Source organism: Benincasa hispida, chromosome 3 (genome assembly GCF_027475165.1).
Source record: "Benincasa hispida cultivar pf3 chromosome 3, pf3_genome.v1.1, whole genome shotgun sequence".
In the NCBI taxonomy this organism is placed as follows: domain Eukaryota; kingdom Viridiplantae; phylum Streptophyta; class Magnoliopsida; order Cucurbitales; family Cucurbitaceae; genus Benincasa; species Benincasa hispida.
The window spans coordinates 40,639,910-40,662,190 of record NC_143480.1 but is presented as its reverse complement, the minus strand read 5'-3'; the positions used below and the strand labels follow the sequence as shown (position 1 = coordinate 40,662,190).

Here is a 22,281-nt window from a genome sequence, read left to right as displayed (position 1 = left end):
GAGAGATTGACGTAACTCGAACTCAATGGGCAAGTTTTGTTGACCGATTTGTGTAAGGATGTAATTCTTGTTTTTTTTTTTTTTTTGTCTCAATAGAATGTAAATGCTAGCTTAGAATGAATGCAAATTTATCTAACCATGATCTGTTTATTGGAAGATTTATGTATAATATTTTTGTGTTTATGGAGTATTTGGTGTTAAGTATTCATGGAATTAGTACTAATTGATATTTGTGAATGAGAGAAATGATGGTTTGATGTAAATTCAGGCTTCAATGTCGGTTGAAAATAGTATTATCGGATGTATTATGTCGGTTGAAAAAAATAGATCTTCAATGTCGGTTTAAAACCGACATTGAAGATGGCCTACAATATCGGTTTAAAATCGATATTGAAGGCCTCCTATTATTATTTTTTATTTTATCAAAATTTTCATTTCCCTCTCGCGCGCATGATATATCACATTTCTCTCAGCTCTCTCACTTTACCAAAACTCAAACTCAAACCCTCGATCAGCTGGTCTAACCTACCCAAACAAACTCTCTCCTCTCTCAATAGCTGTTGGTTGACCGTTTGCCTTCAGGTGGGGTTGTCTTCATTGTTGCCTTCAGGTTTCAGGTGAGCTTGGCGTTGTCTGATTTCAGGTGGGCTATCATTGGTTGTCCGGAGCTGGTCGCATGGGTTTCTTTCGGTGGGTGTTCGGTGGGCTATCGTTGGTTGTCCGAAGATCTATTTTAATCCTCGATCTCTGGGTTAGATCCATTCAAATGTGAAATTTTCTTTGTTCCCACTCCATATTTCAATCTTCGATCTTCAAGATACATTTTATCACCCTATTTCATGTCGTAGTGTTCTCTACAAGTACGAAGATAGGCCCAATATTCTTGATAAAATGATGAAAGTCAAATATTATAGACTGGTAGGGGTATTTTTGATAAAATGAGTAGAGGATAATAAAGAAGGTAATAGCTGGGGTTAGAGAGTTGGTGGGGTATTGTAAAATTGTAATTGGATTGTTTTGTTTGGTTGAGTTTTCAATGAATCAGTGTTGTAATTAGCAAGTTGATTGTTTGTTTATAATTATGCAAGTTGTACTGAACATTTGCACCATTTGTTTATAATTCACACACACCCTTTGTACTCATCAATGCGTAACCAATTTGTTGTAAAACACATCAAGAGAGTATTGAACATGATCATAGTAATTGGCATCAAGATGTGAATACAAAGATGAAATATATCAAGGGAGTATGTTAATAATTTTAAGACTACACTTTGAAATGCTAGAGCAAGGCTATATTTTAGAAAGTTTGCAGCAAGGAAGAAACATATCAGATTTCACGTTGGATTAAGTACGAATAATATAAGGAAGAAAGAGAAGGGGAAAAAAAACTGTAGTTCCCTTCCAACTCACTCCACTGATTGTTTTAACAAAAACTGTGGAGTCCATTTATCAGTTCTATCGTCACACTCTCAAACAGATAATATGTTTCTTTTCAACATCTTATGCACAACTTCGAAGGAACCAATTATACCTATCCCATTTGCAATCAACACAGTACCTATCAGAAGGACTATTAACTGTATAAATAGTATGCTGACATATCATTTGTTACATTTCGTCTCTGTATTTGTAGTGTAGCCTAGGAACAAATGAAAACCACCACAGTAAAAGATGAGGTTTCTATGAATTGGTTAGACAAATTGTAAAATAGGCTTTTTTTTTTTTTTTTTTTTTTGTCCACTTATTTACTTTTCTGGAAAAAGCAAGTAATGAGATCATGCATTGATGATTAGCATGGTATTGTGTTCTGTGTCAGGCATCAAATGTGGTGCAAATGTTCAGTACAACTTGCATAATTATAAATAAACATATCATCAACAGGCATCAAAATTGTTTTGTTTGTTTGGACAATGTTTGGTCCAGAAATGCCGGAGTTGGCCTTCCCTCGTAGCCTTTATATTCTATATAAAGTTGTTCTCAGAGAGACAGAACAACTTTAGCCTTTGTAGCCTTCCTTTCCAAGCCTTTATATTCTATATCAGCCTAGTTTCATTTTCTTCAATTTTGTTTAAACTTATCAATTTGGCCTGCTCCCTCAACTTCTTTTCAACTTGTTCTTTAGCTCTAAATATGATCTAATAGGCACATTGTTTAGGCTGTAGGATTCTAATTGCGAGAAGACAATTTTAGAAAATTTAATATCCAAAAACAAAGATAAGATTGTTACATTTTGAAACTTAGAGATCATTTTGACTCTAAACTTTGATCGGGTGGAGTGAGCTATGCTATTATAGCTCACTTGGTGTTTAGGCTTTCAATTATAATGGTTGATATTTACAAACTATTATATTCATACTAAAATAATCTATATCTTAAACATATATTGTTATAATCCACAAACTATTATAATTAACTCGATGGTCCAAATACCTCTTTAGAGAACAAATTGAAATGAAACTCGATTCTTTAAGTAAGAATGGAGGATTTTATTGGTTAATTAATTTTGATGGATGGCAATGTCACTTGTGTTGTATTGTTCGGGCCTTCCAGATCATCATTATTCAAGTTGTTATAAATTTGTTGATGTTGCATATTTTACAATCATAATTTTATGCTTTTAAATTTTCCCTTGTTTTTTTTTTTTTTTTTTTTTTTTTTTTTGTAGATTAAATTGTATATTTTACAATCATGGATAAGTCATGGATGAAAATGAATAGAATGCCAGCTGAGTATGGTTTAGGGGTCGAGGTGTTTATTAAAAATGATCTACAACATTCAAATATACCGAATGTCATGAGTTGTCCATGTTTGAAATGTGTTAATGCAAAGACTCTAGATATGAACAAAATAAGAGAACACTTATTTTTTAATGGTATAGATCAAAGTTATCAAACATGGATTTTTCATGGTGAATCATTACTGATTAAGAGAAACAATGAAAATGTGTCTACTAATGAAAGAGACGAAGTTAATGAGGATGATGTTGATGTTGATGACACAATTGGAATGTTTGAGGTTGCATACAATAACTATTTTAGTGGAAAATTCGATAATTTTGAAGAATTATTAGATGATGCGAAGAAACCATTGTACCCAAATTATAAAACTTTTTCCAAAATATCTACATTGGTAAATTTATATAATTTAAAAGCTAAATTTTATGGAGCGATAAGAGTTTCACTGAGTTGTTGGAATTAATTCATGACATATTACCTAGTCCTAATAAAATTCCAATTTCTACTTATGAAGCAAAAAAGATGTTGGGTACTCTTGGAATGAAGTACGAGAAGATCCATGCATGTAGAAATGATTGTTGCTTGTTTAGAAAAGAACTCTTTAATGCAAATGTATGTCCCATTTGTGGTACATCAAGATGGAAGCTTAAAAAATTTTTAAACGAAAGGGCTAAGAATATCCCAGCAAAAGTCATGTGGTATTTCTCCCGAATTCCAAGATTTGAAAGAATGTTTCGAAGTAAAGAAACAACAAGTTTATTGACGTGGCATGTCAAAAAAAAGAAACAAATGGTTATTAAAATATCCCAAAGATGCCCTATCGTAGAAAAAAATAGACAATTTGTGGCTAGAGTTTGGGTCAGAACCTAGAAATCTTCGTCTTGCTCTTTCGACAGATGGGGTAAATCCACATGGAGATCTTAGTAGTAGATATAGTTTGGCCAGTGATGTTAGTGACGTACAATCTACCTCCATGGTTGTGCATGAAGCGAAAATTTTTTATGTTGGCTACACTAATATCTGGTCCTAAACAATCGGGAAATGACATAGATGTTTATTTAGCTCCGTTAGTAGATGACTTGAAAAAACTTTGGAAAGATGGGGTAGAATGTTACGATGCATATGAAGAACACCGTTTCATGTTTAAAGCCATTTTATTATGGATCATTAATAATTTCCCTGCGTATGGTAACTTGTGTGGTTGTACGGTTAAAGGATATCATGCATGTCCAATTTGTGGAGAGCATAATTCATCCACTTATTTACCGAAAGGGAAGAGGATGACATATCTCGAGCATCGCAAGTTTCTACCCCACCATCATCCATATAGAAAACAAAAGAAAGCTTTTAATGGCACACAAGAATTAGAATTTGGTCCAGAACCATTGAGTGGGGAAGAAATTCTTGCAGAAACAAGTAAGTATCAATATTCATTTGGTAAGAAAAGTATAAAAAAAAGAATAGGGGGGATAGCACTTCAACTTATTAGAAGAAAAAATCTATTCTTTTCGAGTTAGAATACTGGAAGTATCTTGATGCGCGACATTATTTAGACGTGATGCACATTGAAAAGAATGTATGTGCAAATCTTATTGGCACATTGCTTGATATTCCTGATAAAACAAAAGATGGAATAAAGACTCGAATAGATTTGGTGGAACTGAACATTAGATCAGAGTTAGCCCCTCAAGTAGGAGAGAAAAAAGTCTTTTTACCTCTCGCATGTTATACATTAACACGAGCTGAGAAATTGAGCTTTTGTAAGGTACTATCAGAAATTAAAGTACCTGAAGGCTATTCATCGAACATTCAAAGTTTAGTATCGCTCACAGATTTGAAACTTCACAGACTTAAGTCGCATGACCATCACGTTCTTATGCAACAATTATTACCAGTCGCCATTCGTGATATTTTATCCAAACATGTAAGACTTGCAATTACTCGCATATGCTTCTTCTTTAATGCTATATGTTGCAAGGCGATCGATTCATCTCAGTTAAAGGGTATGCAAGAGGATATCGTTGTCACTCTATGCCTCTTAGAGAAGTATTTTCCTCCATCATTCTTCACAATAATGGTACACCTTATAGTGCATCTCGTAAGAGAAATTGAGTTTTATGAACCTGTTTATTTGAGGTGGATGTATCCTTTTGAACGATACATGAAAGTGTTAAAAACTTATGTACGAAATAGAAATCGACCAGAAGGATGTGCTAGAGAAAATTATATTGTTGAAGAAACTATAGAGTTTTGTTCTGAATTCGTATCTGGTGTTAATTCTATTGGGCTAAACTCATCAACAAAGAAAGCGAATTCAAACATTGATAGAGCATTGTCAGCTACTTCTTTTATCAGATCGAGTAAAGATGAGTTGGATCAAGCTCATCTTTATGTCATTTAAAATATAGATGATGTGCTTCCTTACGTCGAGTATGTAGATCTTCATCTTATTCTTGTTTTAGGTTACTTGATTATTCAATAATCTACTAACTTTGTCATTTATAATAGGTAACATATGGATATTTTGTCTAAGCTCAATTTTGGCAAAAATAAAAGTAGAAAGTAGCTTCAAGAAAAGCATAATCGTACATTCAGTCGGTGGCTGTCCACACGGGTAAATTTTGTCTAAGCTCAATTTTGGCAAAAATAAAAGTAGAAAGTGGCTTCAAGAAAAGCATAATCGTACATTCAGTCGGTGGCTGTCCACACGGGTAATCTCTAGAGACCTACTATTTGATGTATAATTAAATGTTAACTACTAAAATATTATGAAATATATCGTAGGTTGCACTAGCTCTCGAAGTTCCCAAAAATTCCATATCACCTTCTTTGAGATAGATAGCTAATGGACCTTGTCCAACTATGGCAAAATATTCAGGTTATGTAGTCAATGGTTACTACTATCACACAAAGAATCGCGATGATGTTAGGAGGGTTCAAAATAGTGGAGTTAGTATAACGGCTACCACAATGCAAGTCTCTAGTGCTAAGGATAAAAGGCCCGTCATGTCAGATATGACCTTTTATGGTGTAATACAAGAAATATGGAAGCTTGACTATCATGGATTATCATTTATTTTATTAAAATGTAATTGGGTTGAGAATAGAACTGGAGTAAAAAAAGACGAGTTTGGGTTTACTATTGTGGACCTCAATCGTATTGGACATAAATCAGACCCGTTTATTTTAGCCTCTCAAGCAAAACAAGTGTTCTATGTAAAAGACCCCGCAAATTCGGGCTGGTCAATTGTTTTAACATCTCCACAACGAACAATTGAGGATGATTTTTATGAAGATGAAATAGGAGATATGTTACAAGAGTGTGGTTATGGAGGTATGCAAAGAATGCCCAATGTTGATACATTTACTGAGATTGATGATACAACATCCACATACATTAGACATGATTGTGAGGGTCGATGGGTTGATAAATAATGTATTAAACATGGTATGTCATTTACTATGGTTACATGTATTTAAATATTAAGATTATATGTTTTTTGTGTGAGTAATATTTTTTTTTTATTTTTTTTATTTTTTTTTTTTGCAGATCCAACAAGTAGCAGTGAGGATGATAGAAATATGATCCCACAAAAACACAGTAGAATAAGTATATCACGTTGCCCAACTACAATGTCTGAGTTGGTACAAATAAGGACATCTGGGCAATAGTTGACCATCAATTATAATGAACATGGACAACCGGTTGGATCTGGAGCAAAGAAGTGTAGAGTTATATAGGAGTTTGTGTTCGACAAAAAATTCCTATAACATATGATTCTTGGAAAAAAGTTCCAAACCATTTAAAAGACAAACTTTTTGATTGTGTAGTGGTATGTTTTCTAAACTTTTAATTCTTGTGCATAGTAGTTTATTAGTTTATTGTTTAACTACCTTTTTTCATTGTGCAGATGTTGTTCAATGTGGACTCTAAATCCAAACATTGTATACTAATGTTTGCGTCTTGGAAGTTTCGGACTTTCAAGACAACGTTGACTCAAAAGTTCATACTTCCATTTAAGGATGAGCCATCGATCTTGCAATTTTCACCACAACAATATTCTCATATAGAGCAAGATCATTGGACATCGTTCATCAATGAACGATTGAGTGAAGAATGGGAGGTAAGTCATTCACAATAAATTACATGTCAACATTATCATTGTTTTGATAAGTAACTTCAACTAGATTTTTTGTATAGAAAATCAGTCGTGTTAAAAAAGAAAGACGTGCGAAATGTGTATATAATCACCACATTTCTCGGAAGGGCTATGTGAATCTTGCCCAAGAATTAGTGAGTTATTCAACTTAAATTAAATATTTTATTCTAATATTTTTATGCTAATTAAATATGTATGTTCATGTAGAACCTATCGAATGACCCTTCTTATCGGGTGATTTTATGGAAAGAAGCAAGAAAAGGAAAGAATAATGAATATTTTGATGAAGTTACTCGAAAATGTGCCAATCGGATTATAAGTATATATTATGCAAAATTTAAGATGACATATATATAAGTTTAAGATGATATAGATATTGTGTGAAAATTGTAATATATTTTACAGGATAAATTGGTTGAAGTTCATGAAGGTGAAGATGTTCTCACCGAAGCATTGGGTATGGAAGAATACTAGGGACGTGTTAGAGGAATGAGTGATTTTGTTTCCCATTCTCAATATTTCAAATTAGTAAAACCAAAGTCCTCTATGAGCCAAGAAATTGAAGGAGGCTCTAGTAAAAAAAATGTTCGACATGGTAAAATGTCAAGAGAAAGTACTCACAACAAACAATCTCATCAGTCCAAATCATCTGTTGGAAGTGTTGCACTAAGTGCATCTGAAGAAGATACTGAGAAGATGTCTAAAGAAGAAGATACTAAAAAGATGTCTAAAGAAGAAGATACTGAAAAGATGTCTAAAGAAGATTTGGAGGTAATTTATTTATTGTGACTTTTAAATTTTAATCATATTGTACGTGCTTAACCATGCATGACATAAGTTCTTTTAAATTTGTTAAGGGGACACCATGCCACTTGGCTATAGGAACTGTAGATAATATTGTTGCAGTAGCCACAACATTTGATGATGACGTGTCATGCTTAACTGTTAAAGTTCTGATTGACATTGTCATTGGAGAAGATTTGCCTATACCAATTCCTGTAAGGGTAAAATAGAGTTCTTAAAGCAAGCAATGGGCAACTTCGTAAAATGGCCTCGTGAACTTGTAGTTATGGTTAACGAGAAAAAAGTATGTTTCCTTTTCAGTTTATGAGTTTGGTTATTTATTATTTTTCCTACTTTGAATTTTTGTAACTTTGATTATGGTAGGATCATTCACCAATTAAGAGCTTCAGCCAGTCCTCCAAATATACTAACGCTAATGATACTATCAAATTATTGAATGGACATGTCATGCATAACAAGAACGATGTAGACATGATCCATATCTCTTTGGACGAGCATATATTTGAAAGAGACAAATTTATTTATTTAGGCCGTGATGATCTGCTTCAATACTTCAATATGGTTGAAATAGGCTACATGTGTATTTTGACATACATTGCGTAAGTATTACTCATCTAGATTCACTCATGTATACTTTGTTTCATGTTGATAAATAATAACTTTTACTTTGTTTAGATATCTTTGGGATGAATGTGGTCATGATATTACGAAGAAGTTTTTTATAATTGATCAAGCAAGAATATCGCCACACGTGAAGTCTCAAGATATCCGATCCAGAAATTTAGCCAATCAACTAGAATTGGCTAATTTAGACCAATTAGTCCTCATTCCATATAACACAGGGTAAGTAGATACAAGTTCTTGAGTTATTTTTAGTTTGCATTATACACGTACTAATATTTCAAAATTGTTGCTTATTATAGTTATCATTGGATATTGATTGGAATCAATCTACAAGAAAATTGTGTTTATGTTTTGGATTCTCTTCGAAGCAAGGTTTAAGAGGATTTTCATGGAGTTATAAATATGTAAGTGTAATTGAACTTTCTTAGCTCTTAATTGAAGTATTTATGTTTAACTAATGTTTTTAAACTATTTAGTGGATTGAAAACATGGCAAGCCAAGCACGATCTTCAACACTATCGGTCTTCTCCAAAATGGAAACCTGTAAAGGTAAATTTGTATTCATTTTTTAACAATTTATGTTCTTTCGACTTCTTTATAAAAATTTAACAATTGTTTTCAACTTCTTTCTATGCACTGCCCTCGTCAATTAGATTTTGTAGGATGCGGGTACTATGTGCAAAAGTATATACATGAAATAGTGCATAATCCTACTACTCCCATTATAGACTCGTACGTAAATTATTTATTTTTTTATATAGTGCTAGCTTTAATTTAATAAATGGATGTAAAATTATGTTGAATTTATCTTTCTTTTTTCCTTTTTGTAGTTTAATACAAAAGATGCATATACACAAGGAGAGATCGATGTAATTCGGACCCAATGGACAAGTTTTGTTGGCCGATTTGTGTAAGGATGTAATTCTTGTTTTTTGTCTCAATAGAATGTAAATGTTAGCTTAGAATGAATGTAAATTTATCTAACCATGATTTTTGTGAATGAAATCAGTACTAATTGATATTTGTGAATGAGATAAATGATGGCTTGGTTTAAGTATTCTATGAAAGTCTGGTTCTGGTATTGTGATTCTTGTTTGTGGATAAATTTATAGGTGGAAGACATGATCTGTTTATTATTGGAAGCTGTATTCATGGTATTGTGATTCTGGTATTGTGATTCTTATTTATTCATAGAATTAGTACTAATTGATATTTGGGAATGAGAGAAATGATGGCTTGGTTTAAGTATTCTATGAAAGTCTGATTCTGGTATTGTGATTCTTATTTGTGGATAAATTTATAGGTGGAAGACATGATATGTTTATTATTGGAAGCTGTATTCATGGTATGTGATTCTGGTATTGTGATTCTTATTTATTCATGGAATTAGTACTAATTGATATTTGTGAATGAGAGAAATGATGGCTTGTAAGTATTCTATGAAAGTCTGGTTCTGGTATTGTGATTCTTGTTTGTGGATAAATTCATAGGTGGAAGACATGATCTGTTTATTATTGGAAGCTGTATTTATGGTATTGTGATTCTGGTATTGTAATTCTTGTTTATTCATAAAATTAGTACTAATTGATATTTGTGAATGAGAGAAATGATGACTTGGTTTAAGTATTCTATGAAAGTTTGGTTCTGGTATTGTGATTCTTGTTTGTGGATAAATTCATAAGTGGAAGACGTGATCTGTTTATTATTGGAAGCTGTATTTATGATATTGTGATTCTTGTTTATTCATAGACTTAGTACTAATTGATATTTGTGAACGAGAGAAATGATGGCTTGGTGTAAGTATTCTATGAAAGTTTGGTTCTGGTATTGTGATTCTTATTTGTGGATAAATTCATAGGTGGAAGACATGATCTGTTTATTATTGGAAGCTATATTTATGGTATTGTGATTTTGGTATTGTGATTCTTGTTTATTCATGGAATTAGTACTAATTGATATTTGTGAATGAGAGAAATTATGGCTTGGTGTAAGTATTCTATGAAAGTCTGGTTCTGGTATTGTGATTCTTGTTTGTGGATAAATTCACAGGTGGAAGACATGATCTGTTTATTATTGGAAGTTGTATTGATGGTATTGTGATTCTGGTATTGTGAATGAGAGAAATGATGGCTTTGATGTAAGCTGTATTCTATGAAAGTTTGGTTTTGGTATTGTTTTGCAAATTTTGGTGGATAAATTCATAGGTGGAAGACAAATATTAATGAATATATGTAATGGATTGAAAATATTGATTCTTGTTTGTGGATAAATTTATAGGTGGAAGATAAATATTGATGGGCTCGCCATGCAATTTTTTTTATATTCTTTAATATAAAACAATGAAGGTCATTTCCTGACCCAACACGAGACATATAATGTCGTTTTTAACTTATTTGATCAAAAAAATGGATTCGACAATGGAATTTAAAAAAAACGGACAGATTCGGGCTTCACTGTCGGTTAAGAATTAAAAAAAAAAAGGCTTTAATGTCGGTTGCAAACGACATTGAAGGCCGCAATATTGGTGTTATTGAAGGCCTTTAATGTCAGTTTAAAACTAACACTAAAGGCCTTTAATAATACTATCTTTAATATCGGTTGCCAAGCCCTTTAACGTCGATTTAAAACCGACATTAAAGCCCGAATTTTTTCTAGTGATTGTTCAGTGTATTTATTTCATATTTGATGAGTATATGTAATGGATTGGAAATATTAATTCTTGTTTGTGGATAAATTCATAGGTGGAAGATAAATTTTGATGGCTTGCCATGCAAATTTTTTTATACTTTTTAATAAAAAAAACAAGGACATTTCCTAACCTAGAGACATATAATGTCGTTTTTAACTTTTTGACCGAAAAAATGGATTCAACAACGGAGTTTAAAAAAACGGACAATAGTTGATAAAACGGATAGATTCTAGGCTTCAATGTCGGTTTAAAGGGCTTCAATTGATTCTTGGGCCTTAGTTGCAACCGACATTAAAGCTCTTTAATGTTGGTTGCAAATTTCATTAAAGGGCTTTAATATCGGTTGCAACCGACATTAAAGATAGTGTTATTAAAGGCCTTTAATGTTGGTTTAAAACCGACATTAAAGACAACCGACATTAAAAGGTTTTAATAACACTATCTTTAATGTCGGTTGTCAACCGACATTAAAGCCCGAAATTCTTGTAGTGCTTATAACTACTCACATATTTTTCTTACTCTCAAACTACAAAGAATACAAAAGGATTTTAATTAATAGAGTTAGCACTCTAAGTTTAAAGTTTAATTGGGACAATTGAAAAACAAAGGAATAAGCTCCTTTTATAATACTTAGAGTCCATGACTTCTCTAAACCTTTTCAATGTAAGACAAGCCCATGACTTCCCTAAACCTTTTTGATGTGCGACAACTGCACTTCTAATAATTGGCCAAAAATCCAATACACAGGCGTTAGTATTTGTACTCATTGATCTCTTCATCATTATCATTTTCGTCATCCTCTTGAAGAAGTAGGACGATGAGGAGTTAACGTCAAATGTAATGTGATCTAATTTATTTGATAACTAATTTGTTTTTAATTGCATGGGCTCGAAAATTGTGCTTTGTTTTCTTTATAGTTTTTTATATTGAAATATAATGGGAATGTTCGAGTAAATTTCCTTTCTAAGGATCTCGGATGGGGCATTGAAATCTTTGCTGAAGTCTTTCTATCAACATCACAACAACAAAAATGAGTGGATAATCAACAACGTGCCTTTTTTTTAATTGAATAAAAATTTGGGGACACTGAATGCATCTATAACCCAAATAATTGCCTAATAAAAATTTGTCATCCATCAAATATTATTTTAAAAACTAAATTATATTTTTAAATTTTATTTATATGAAAAAAAGAAAAAGATGCATATAATAGGAATAGATTAATGGTACATAATCATTATTATTTTTTTAAAAAATCAATACATTCTACATAGATATAATCAAATTGGTCAATTTATTTATTTATTTTTTTTTTTTTTTAAACAGTCTATAACATCATTTGTTTCCACGTAAAAGGTCCACCTTTGAGTGGAAATGTCCAAGGTCATTGTGCCTCCGAAATATTTCTCAGAAGAGATGGTGTTACTCTCATTAATTGATTGTCATGTTGGAGATCTTTTTGTTGTTATTTTTCAACATGATTTATAATTGGTACTCCTCTTTTTCTTTGGATATCAATATCTCTTAAACAAGCGTTAAATTTCTTGAATTTTGTACATCTTATTGATTTTTTTAGTATAATAATTTTGGAATGAGAGATCGAACCTCCTATTTTAGGAGAGAGAATGAATTCAATTACGATTGAGCTAAACTCAATTTAAAATCTTGCCTGATCATACTAATGTGTCTTGAGATATTCATTTATCAAATGGCATAATCCAACATCCAGGAACTTTATCACTATAACAATTTGACATTTTAAATAACATATTTAAACTTCGTTTGTTTACCTACAATAACATGATATCATTTCTTTAATCCCCGCCGCCAATTCTTACTTAAAAGTACCGTTAATCATGTGATCAAGCTGTGTGGATTAATGGTCAACATAGCACAACTCATTTAACGATTTCTTTCTTAATCAACAAACTAAAATTGAGCATTTCTCAAATTTTGGAGGCTTCATACTGTTCGATTCTGAAACCCAAAGACTTATTTGACACAAACTTCAAACTTTAGTAATTAAAAAGCATAATTCGATATTAAATATATAGATGGACTTGTTGGATCCCCTACTAACTCAAAACCTTCTCTTTTATCACATATAATTGAATTTTACGATGGTAGATCTTAGATTTTTTTTCCTTCATAATTTAATAAAGTTATTTCACTCTCCTAGCAATCTCCATCTTAGTTTATAGGAATAAAAATAAGGCGCTTTCCTTTCCTACTAAATTGAATATCTATTCTTCTATATGATCTTTGATAATTATCATAAATTTTTTAATTAAAACGAAAAAATAGTTCATATTACAATTATTTTTCATTTAGACAAATATGGTAGATATTTTAATCAACGATGTTTTAGTCTAGATTTATATTTAAACTAATTGTGTAATATTTTCCTTTAAGATGTTTTTATTGCAATTTAATATTATTGATTAAATTATAATATTGTATTGTTATTATTTTTGAAACATTGAATCCGTAATTCTAAGTTGAAGATCATGTCGTTTCAAGCACTAACTTTAACACCACGTTATAATTTAAAATAAAACGATTACAAATATACATAATTAATGATTCTTATAGCACTTAGTTTTTTTCAATCCTTATTTGTTGAGAAAAAAAAATGAGAGAGTTGACCTTAGAAAGTTGCATATATACAAATATTCAAAATCCTCACCCAATGATAATGTATATTTATTCTCCCAATCACATGCATACTCATTTGACTTTATTTTTAATACATAAATCTAAATTTTGATTTGGAATCCTTTTTCAAATTTGTTTCTAATTCATGTAAATAAGATTATTATATAATCTGTCATGCATCAAATATTTTTATATACTCTACCTTATAGTAATTAATTAATAAATTTTGAAGAGGTCAGATAAAATATAGGTAGATAGATCAAATTTATAAATGAATATGTATGTATATTTCATCCAATTAAAACATAGAGTATTTTTCAACCTATTTTAATATTGCATCATAAGAAATTTTTAGTATCGTGTGATAATTATAATTATTTTGAAAAAAAAGTAATTCTTACGTCGAACATTATTAACCATTAAGGATTATATTTTATATTTAACTTACATTAAAAATAAAGAAACGGAAGCGAACTTGAACATAGTTCAACGGTTTATAATTGACCCAGAGGTCAAAGAAATGAAAAAAAAAAAAAAACATTTAGGTCAACTTTACTAAACCATAATGAAAATTGGTGCAAACGTAATAGAATTTCATTAATGGATCAATTATATTGAGTATGAATCGCAAATGTAATTGGATTGCTTTTAAATACGTTACTTATAATTATGAATTTTGTCACATTTACTGCTATTGACCATTACCTTTCAAAGTTAAATAGTAATGGTAATGGTAACAGTAACTGTGTCAAAATTCATCATTTTTCTTCTAAAATAGAAACAATTGGATTGGACATGCTCTACTCGTCAATCAATTTATGTTTTTTTATTACAGATTTGAAAGTATGCCCCATGTGTCAGTACGGATGTAGAACAAGTATATAACACCAAAAATAATCAAATGAGATCACTTTTCACATTACCATTGATTTATTACCTTTTCAGTGGAATAAATGTGCAGAAAATTTATAGTACTACGGTAGCTATCTCCATTCATTGCTTGCCACAATAATAAAATTTAAGAATTATATGAGGCCTATAAAATAACTAAATAATAAATTAATAAATCATTTAATAAAGTGTCAAATAAAAAAGTTGATAGATTTTTTTGATGGTAAATGTGATCTTAATTTGGTTTCATTGACTTTTTTAAGTAAAATATATTTTTTATTTATTATTTTGGGTTTGATTTGATCTTGAAATCCCATCTTGGCAATTAGCATTGACTTTTTTATTGAGTATAGCCGTAAAATCCCCCAAATAATCAATGAAACAACGACTTACAACAATGGCAACTGACAAATCCAATCCTCTCCTCATTTCCCCTCTCCGGCTCCGGCTACTCCTCTGCATCTCACCGCCATGAACAACAGCACGGCGGACAGCGGCGGATTTCTCTCCTCAAGCAACATCGGCGGTTTCGGCTACGGAATCGGTGTCTCCTTAGGGCTTTTGATTCTCATCACTACAATCCTCTTGGCTTCCTATTACTGTACCAGAAACAGCCTATCCTCCACCTCCGCCAATCGCTCGCCGCCGCAGACGGAGGAGCAATTAGAAGCCGTCATAGTCGAGATCGGACTCGATCAGGAGACGATTACGAGTTATCCGAAATTGCTGTATTCGGAAGCAAAGCTTCAGAAGAACGATTCGACTGCCTCTTGTTGTTCAATTTGTTTGGCCGATTACAAAAACTCGGATGTTCTTCGGCTTTTGCCTGATTGCGGCCATCTATTTCATCTCAAGTGTGTCGATCCGTGGCTAAGGCTTCATCCGACTTGTCCGGTTTGCCGGACCTCGCCGATTCCGACGCCGTTGTCGACTCCTCTGGCGGAGCAAGTTCCATTGGCGAGTCGGCGCGACTGAAGAAGAAGAAGACGATCTGGAATAATTAAACCGACGTCGTTTTCGCCATTTTTTTTTGTTTCATTTTACAGATTAATTTCATCGCGATCGATCGCTATAGTTGGAAGTTCTCAAACTTAACCTCCTTCAAGGTTAACATTTTGTCATCTTCGTTTGAACGATTGATGCCTTGATCTTGCCAATTTTTATTTTTATTTTTTCATTTTTTCATTTTAATTTGATAGATTACATTTTTAAACTTTTTGATTTGTAAAACTTTTAATCGGATCAAAATCAACCCTTTAGGTTAGTTTTCACATATATTTGTAAAGTTAAAATTCTGATATTATATCCGCCACAATAATTTTAGTTTGGTTTTCAAATATAGTAAAATATCGATCCAACTTAGTTATAGATATAGCAAAATATCAGCATCTAAAGTGAAAGATAGTGATAGATACTAATAGATGTTTATATAGAGACATTTTGTTATATTTAAAAATATTTCTAACAGTTTTGTCATTTAAAATAAATACTCGTAATTTAATCATTGATTTTGGTGTTTCTCAATAGTAATGCCAAACTTGTCAATTGAGCTTGACTTCCATCTTTAATTCTAAATGTTGTTTGATCATTATTTACTTTAAAATTTTTAAATTTACTTTTACATTGTAGTCCAATTCATTTTGTCAATTTTCTTTCTAAATTTTAAGTTATATTAAATGTCAAGTGAAAAAAAGTTTAAAAATATATTCTTGTAAACAATACAGGTGAAATTTTAATCTTAATTTCTAAATTTTTTTAATTATAATTTAATTAGTGTAATGACCAGACTCTCTAGCATCAACTAAGAGGACGTTACTACATGCATATATAAACTTGAAAATAGGTCTCTTGCAAATTTAAGTGAAAAGAAGCAAATCTGATTTAATAAAAGTACAGTTAGAAGAAATAACCATAAAAGTCTTTACTTGAGGTACCCCTAACTCTAATTTAAAATAAATTAAATAAATTACTAAATAAAACAATCAAAGAATTTAAATGTTCAACTTCTAAACCAAATCATGAAAACATGAAAAAAAAAAGTATGCGGAAGTGATGTCAAGTCCAAAAGGCTCGATCAAGGATTCTTCTTGTCATTCATTGTCGTATCCTTCCCTTTACTTGAAAAACATGTGAAGAAAAGGGTGAGTATAAAGATACTCAGTAAATGACCCATTATTGGGCCCACTAGGTTATCTTGTTAGCCTTCCTATCGAGACTCAGGTGTACATCATGTATCATAGGCTTCGTACGCATAGGCTTCAAATGACGACATACCAATAGTAGCATGAATAACTATTATTAAAAGTAAACTCCATAAAATGCAAGTAAAAGTCCCAACTCCCTGAAAATTCCAATGCATAAGTGCACAACATATCCTCTAATGTTTGGCCATCAGTTTGTGGGTGAAAAGTTGTGCTAAAATCTAATTGAGTACCTAACGTTGCCTGAAGGCTTTTTCAAAAGCTAGATGTAAACCGAGAGTCTCTGTCAGACACGAAAGATACTTGAATCCCATGCAATCTCACCACCTCTTCCATATATAACTATCCCACTTATTCACTGAATACGTAGGCTTTCCTGGAATAAAGTGCGCTAACTTAGTGAGTCTGTCCACTACAACCCATATCACTCTATAACCTTTTGCTATTCTTGGCAAGCCGACAATGAAATCTATAGACATATTCTCCCACTTCTACTTTGGTACACTCATGGCTGCAACAAAACCTATCGACTTTTGTCTCAGGCCTTCACTTATTAACACACAAAGCACTTACCGACAATCTCAACTATCTCTTTTTCCCATATCATAACATTTGTAATATTGTTTCAGGTGCTGATACATCTTGGTGCTGCCAGGATGTATCAAGAATGGGAAACTATGAATTTCTGTCAATAATTCGTTCTTAAGATCACTTCTTGTAGATACATATAAACGTCCATCATAATAGAGACCGTTTTCTAAAGATATCGAGAACTCACTATCTTGCCCTTCTCTACTTGGCAGAATTTCTCAACAAGATAAGCAACACTCCAATGTGCATCAATAATCTTCTATTTAAAGGTCTGTTGTATTGTCAACTGTGTCAACTGAGATTTGACCTCCCCAACTGCTATTGCAATTTCAGTCTATTCAAAATCTTTGCATAAATGAGTCTGTCTGGTTATTAGAGCTGCTGAATGGGATGTATTTTTACTCAGAGCATCTGCTACCACATTTTCTTTGCCTGGATGATACAGAATTTCACATTCATAATCTTTCACTAACTCTAGTCATCTACACTGTCTCATATTTAACTCTTTCTGAGTGAAAAAGTATTTCAAGCTCCTATGGTCTGTGAAAATCTGTACTTTCTCTCCATACAAGTAATGTCTCCAAATTTTCAAGGCAAAAACCACTGCTGCCAACTCTCTGTCCCGAGTAGGATAGTTTAGTTCATGGTTCTTCAACTGGTAGGAGGCATAAGCAATCATTTTACCGTGTTACATAAGCACACATTCTAACCCTTTCTTAGAGGCATCTCTATAAATCACAAAGCTTCCTGATCCATCTGGCACTGTAAGGGCTGGTGCAATAATAAGCATCTGCTTAAGATCCTGAAAACAATCTTCACAAGCCTTACCCCAAACAAAGAAAACTCTATTTCTCGTCAACTAGGTCAAAGGAGTGGCTATGCAAGGGAAATTCTTTACAAACTGATGAAAATAACCTGCTAACCCCAGAAAGTTATGCACCTCACTAACTGTCATGGGACAGGGACAACTCATAATTGCCTCAATCTTTGCTAGGTCCACCAAAACTCCATCCTTCGACACCATATGCCCAAGAAAGGACACCTTTCGTAGACAATATTTACACTTGGAGAATTTAGCATACAACTTATTCTCTCTCAGTTCCCAAGACCTTCCTAAGATGTACCTTATGCTCTACCTCTATCTTAGAATATACCAAGATATCATCAATAAAGGCTATCACAAAAGTGTCAAGAAAATCCTTAAACATCTAGTTCATTAGATCCATGAGTACTACAGGAGCATTGGTCAAGCCAAACAACAATGAACTCATAATGTCCATATCTAGAATGGAATGCCGCCTTAGGATAGTCACTGTCTTTTATCCTTAAGTGATGATAACCTGATCGAAGATCAATCTTGGAGAAAACTGTAGCTCCCTGTAACTGATTGAATAAGTCGTCAATCTTGGGGAAGGGGTATTTGTTCCTGATGGTTACCTTGTTCAACTCTCCGTAGTCAATAAATAAACGTAACGACCCATCCTTCTTCTTCATAAACAACACTAGTGTACCCTAGGGTGATACACTTAGGCTTATGAATCCCTTATAAAGCAACTCTGGTAGTTGGATCTTGAGCTCTTTCAACTCTGTTGGAGCCATCTTATAAGGAGCTTTAGAGATAGGGGTAGTGTCTAGTTCTAGTTTGATCGTAAAATCTATTTCTCTGTATGGTGGCAACCCTGAAACATCTTATGGGAAACATTTGGATCCTCTCTTTGTGGGGAATGTCCTAGAACTCGCAGTTTATGTTAAACATTCTATTTATCAATAAAATATTATTGAGTATTTTATTAAAAAAAAAAAGTTGTTTTTGCATTCTACTATGAAAACCTAATAAACATATCCATGGCTATAATATGAATACTTTAACTTTATGTGGTGACATAAACAGGATCAAGTTAATAGTATATAGCCTAAATGATCTATTAATATATGGATGAAATTGGGTATCTCATCCTGATAACACTATTGGATGCGACCCATTTTGTATAGGTAATACAAATGATGTAATCCATATATCATTCATGTAGAGACATGTAAGTGGAGGCATCCTATGCAATGAGTTTGCATATAGACTGGACCACGAAATAGTCACTTTTCTTTACAACGACCATTTATTTTTAAAACTGACTATTTCATACTTAAGTAACCTAGGATAACTCGATCTTAATCCTGGGCTAGCGATGAATTCCTGATCTGCATGGGTGAGAGTAGTCCAATAGCACTGCTCAATAAACCTTCCATTTTGGGGATAAGATCGGATGAATGGCTGGGGACATAGCCCTGCAAGATGGAGTTCACTCCTACCCATTTTAGGGTTAGCAGATAGGTTGTTCTCTTAAATATTGATTCCAGGTCTTGAACAATCGGGCTCCACCTTCTCATGATAGAGTTGACTTGATTCATAAGTATTATGAATCAAATTGTTCATTTAGAGGGTTAGTGGGAACTTAAGGAACGAGATGTATTCACAAGGGTAAAACAGTAATCTTAATCCATCTATGATTACGAACGACCTGTGAAGGATCGACTTATTGATTATGGTTTATATGAACAGAAATATATCTACAGTGAGGAGAGTGCAACTATCGAGCTATAGTAGTGTGTCTTGATAGTTAACGAATAATAATTAATTTGATTAACGAGTTTTGACGAATTAATTACAGATCATTGGAGCTCATGATCTATAGGTTCATGAGGTCCCTCTATTAGCTCATTAAATTGGAATAACAAATTGAGTATTGATATATGAATTTAGGGTTTTCGATTGATTTTAAATGATACAATTATAAACGTTTATTTTAATTGAAATTAAACGAAATTGGAAAATCAATTAATATTTAAATTATGATTTAAATATAAAATTGATTTATTGGTGATATTAATATTTTATTAATTTAATATTTAGATATTAAATTAATATTATTTAAAAATCAATTGAAATTAATTTTATAAAATTATTTTAAATAAAACAATTTTATGAAATCATTTTATGTTAATGTGTTTTTCCAATTTTAGGAAAAACCCACTAACTATATTTATTGGAAAATCACCAAATTCCATTGCTAATCTTCAAGTTGGAGCTGCCCAACATGCAACCTGATATATTTTCATGGTTTTTACCTCTCCATGCATGAAGATCAGCGAGTGATTAAAAAAAAAAAGTTATGAATTGATAACCATGCTCATGTTCCTCATCAATTCAACTTGTTCAAGTGTTTCCACCAAACATTCCAACTTGAGCATAATAGAAAAGATCTTGGTGGTAGTCTTCTCAGTGATTCAAGCAAGATCTTGGTGTTTTTTCAGCCGATTTTTTGGAGGAATCTTCAAAGGTAATATGTGTTTCAAACCCTCTTTCGAATATCATATGTACAACATGCTTAAAACTCATATTAAACATAGTTTAAGTGCTTAACGATTCTGTAGTCTTCTGTTGCATGATATATCTTTCCTTCACTCTTGCCACTGGTTCTGATTGAAGGATCCAATTAAGTGTCCTTGAGCGGAAGTGGATCGTCCCAAATTTCCCAAATTTTAAGAACGTAGTAAACAAAATGTTTATGCATTTAATAAATATAATACAACATGCTTGTAAAAAAAAGAGGAGAAAGAAGAAGGATTCAGAACTCTTACCTTTGAAAAATAGTCTTTAATGGATTCTCTCAAACTAATGAACATCACTACAAATAGCTACCTCGGTATTCTCTGGATGAGAATCCAGGAGAAGTGGGGCTCTGGCTATTTTGGTGAGGGAATGGCGAAGGAACAAGGTGAGAAAGAAGGGTTCAGAGAGTTCTCTATCTCTGTATATTTTCACACACACAAATGAAGAGAAAAACCACCAACCTCACTAACGTGATCGAGAGAAGGAGGGGGGAGGGGGAGGGAGTTACAACTCCCTCCCATAATTATTTTAAAATAAATTAGTTTATTTATTTTGATTTTGATGTGTATTTTCTAGAGTGAATAATTTAACTACTGCCCCTCTATTAAGAGTGAACAATGATCCTGATGTGTATTTTCTAGAATCCTTATCAGTTTGGAAATCAGAGTCCGTGTATCCTATAAGGATCAGATCCTTAGAGCCATACACAAGAATATAGTTTCTCGTTCTCCTTAGATACTTGAGGATATTCTTAACGGCGGTCCAGTGATTAGATCCTAAATTAGATTGATATCTACTAACTCTTCCCATCGCATAGCAGATGTTAGGTCTAGTACATAACATCACGTACATTAGGTTGCCAACAACCGATGCATAGAGGATCCGTCTCATTTCCTCAACCTCTTGAGGTGTCTTAGGACACTGTTCCTTAGATAATATTACTCCATGCCTAAAAGGTAGTAAGCCTCTATTGGAGTTCTGCATCGAATACTTGACAAGCATCTTGTCAATGTATGATGCTTGAGACAAAGCTAGCGTTTTGTTCTCTTAATCTCTAAAGATCTGAATTCCTAGAACAAACCAAGCCTCTCCCAAATATTTCATTTGGAATTGGGTCGCTAGCTAGTTCTTAACTTCAGTTAATAGACCTACATCATTCCCAATGAATAGGATATTGTCTACATATAACACTAGAAAAGCTACTAAACTGTTGATAACCCTTTTGTATACACAAAGCTCATCAACATTTTGATCAAAGCCATAAGGTTTGATCGCAGTATCAAACCTTATATTTCAAGATCGAGAAGCTTGCTTCAGTCCATAAATGGACCAACTAAGCTTGTAAACCTTTTGCTTTTGACCTTGGGTTCGGGCTGCTCTATATAAATGGTCTCCTCAAGATTGTCATTCAGAAAGGCAGTCTTAGCGTCTATTTTCCAAATCTCATAGTCATAATATGAGACAATGCATAGGAGGATTCAAATAGACTTCAACATGGAAATAGGTGAGAAAGTCTCCTCATAGTCGACTACCTCAACTT

At 32.6% G+C, this 22,281-nt stretch overlaps 2 protein-coding genes and 1 pseudogene across 2 annotated transcripts; all 3 read left to right on the top strand.

The window, feature by feature from the left end:
* Positions 1 to 3,278: 3,278 nt before the first annotated feature.
* On the top strand, positions 3,279 to 7,372 carry LOC150037269 (uncharacterized). The gene is made up of 4 exons (XM_090311947.1): positions 3,279 to 5,098; positions 6,289 to 6,383; positions 6,650 to 6,862; positions 7,304 to 7,372. Exons 1-4 carry the CDS (start codon positions 4,297 to 4,299, stop codon positions 7,370 to 7,372), a joined length of 1,179 nt encoding a protein of 392 aa, XP_090168073.1. The 5' UTR covers positions 3,279 to 4,296.
* Positions 7,373 to 8,260: 888 nt separating this feature from the next.
* On the top strand, positions 8,261 to 9,240 carry LOC150037268 (uncharacterized; annotated as a pseudogene).
* Positions 9,241 to 14,899: 5,659 nt separating this feature from the next.
* On the top strand, positions 14,900 to 15,718 carry LOC120074509 (RING/U-box superfamily protein). The gene has a single exon (XM_039027659.2). The coding sequence runs from the start codon at positions 15,033 to 15,035 to the stop codon at positions 15,534 to 15,536; it is 504 nt and encodes a 167-aa protein (XP_038883587.1). The 5' UTR covers positions 14,900 to 15,032; the 3' UTR covers positions 15,537 to 15,718.
* Positions 15,719 to 22,281: the final 6,563 nt, after the last annotated feature.

Coding starts and splice junctions, on each gene's coding strand:
- LOC150037269 (XM_090311947.1), top strand. CDS start 4,297: ATGCACATTGAAAAGAATGTATGTGCAAATCTTATTGGCACATTGCTT. Junction 5,099..6,288: donor TACTTCTTTTATCAGATCGA/GTAAAGATGAGT, acceptor TTTTTTTTGCAG/ATCCAACAAGTAGCAGTGAG. Junction 6,384..6,649: donor CAACTACAATGTCTGAGTTG/GTACAAATAAGG, acceptor TTCATTGTGCAG/ATGTTGTTCAATGTGGACTC.
- LOC120074509 (XM_039027659.2), top strand. CDS start 15,033: ATGAACAACAGCACGGCGGACAGCGGCGGATTTCTCTCCTCAAGCAAC.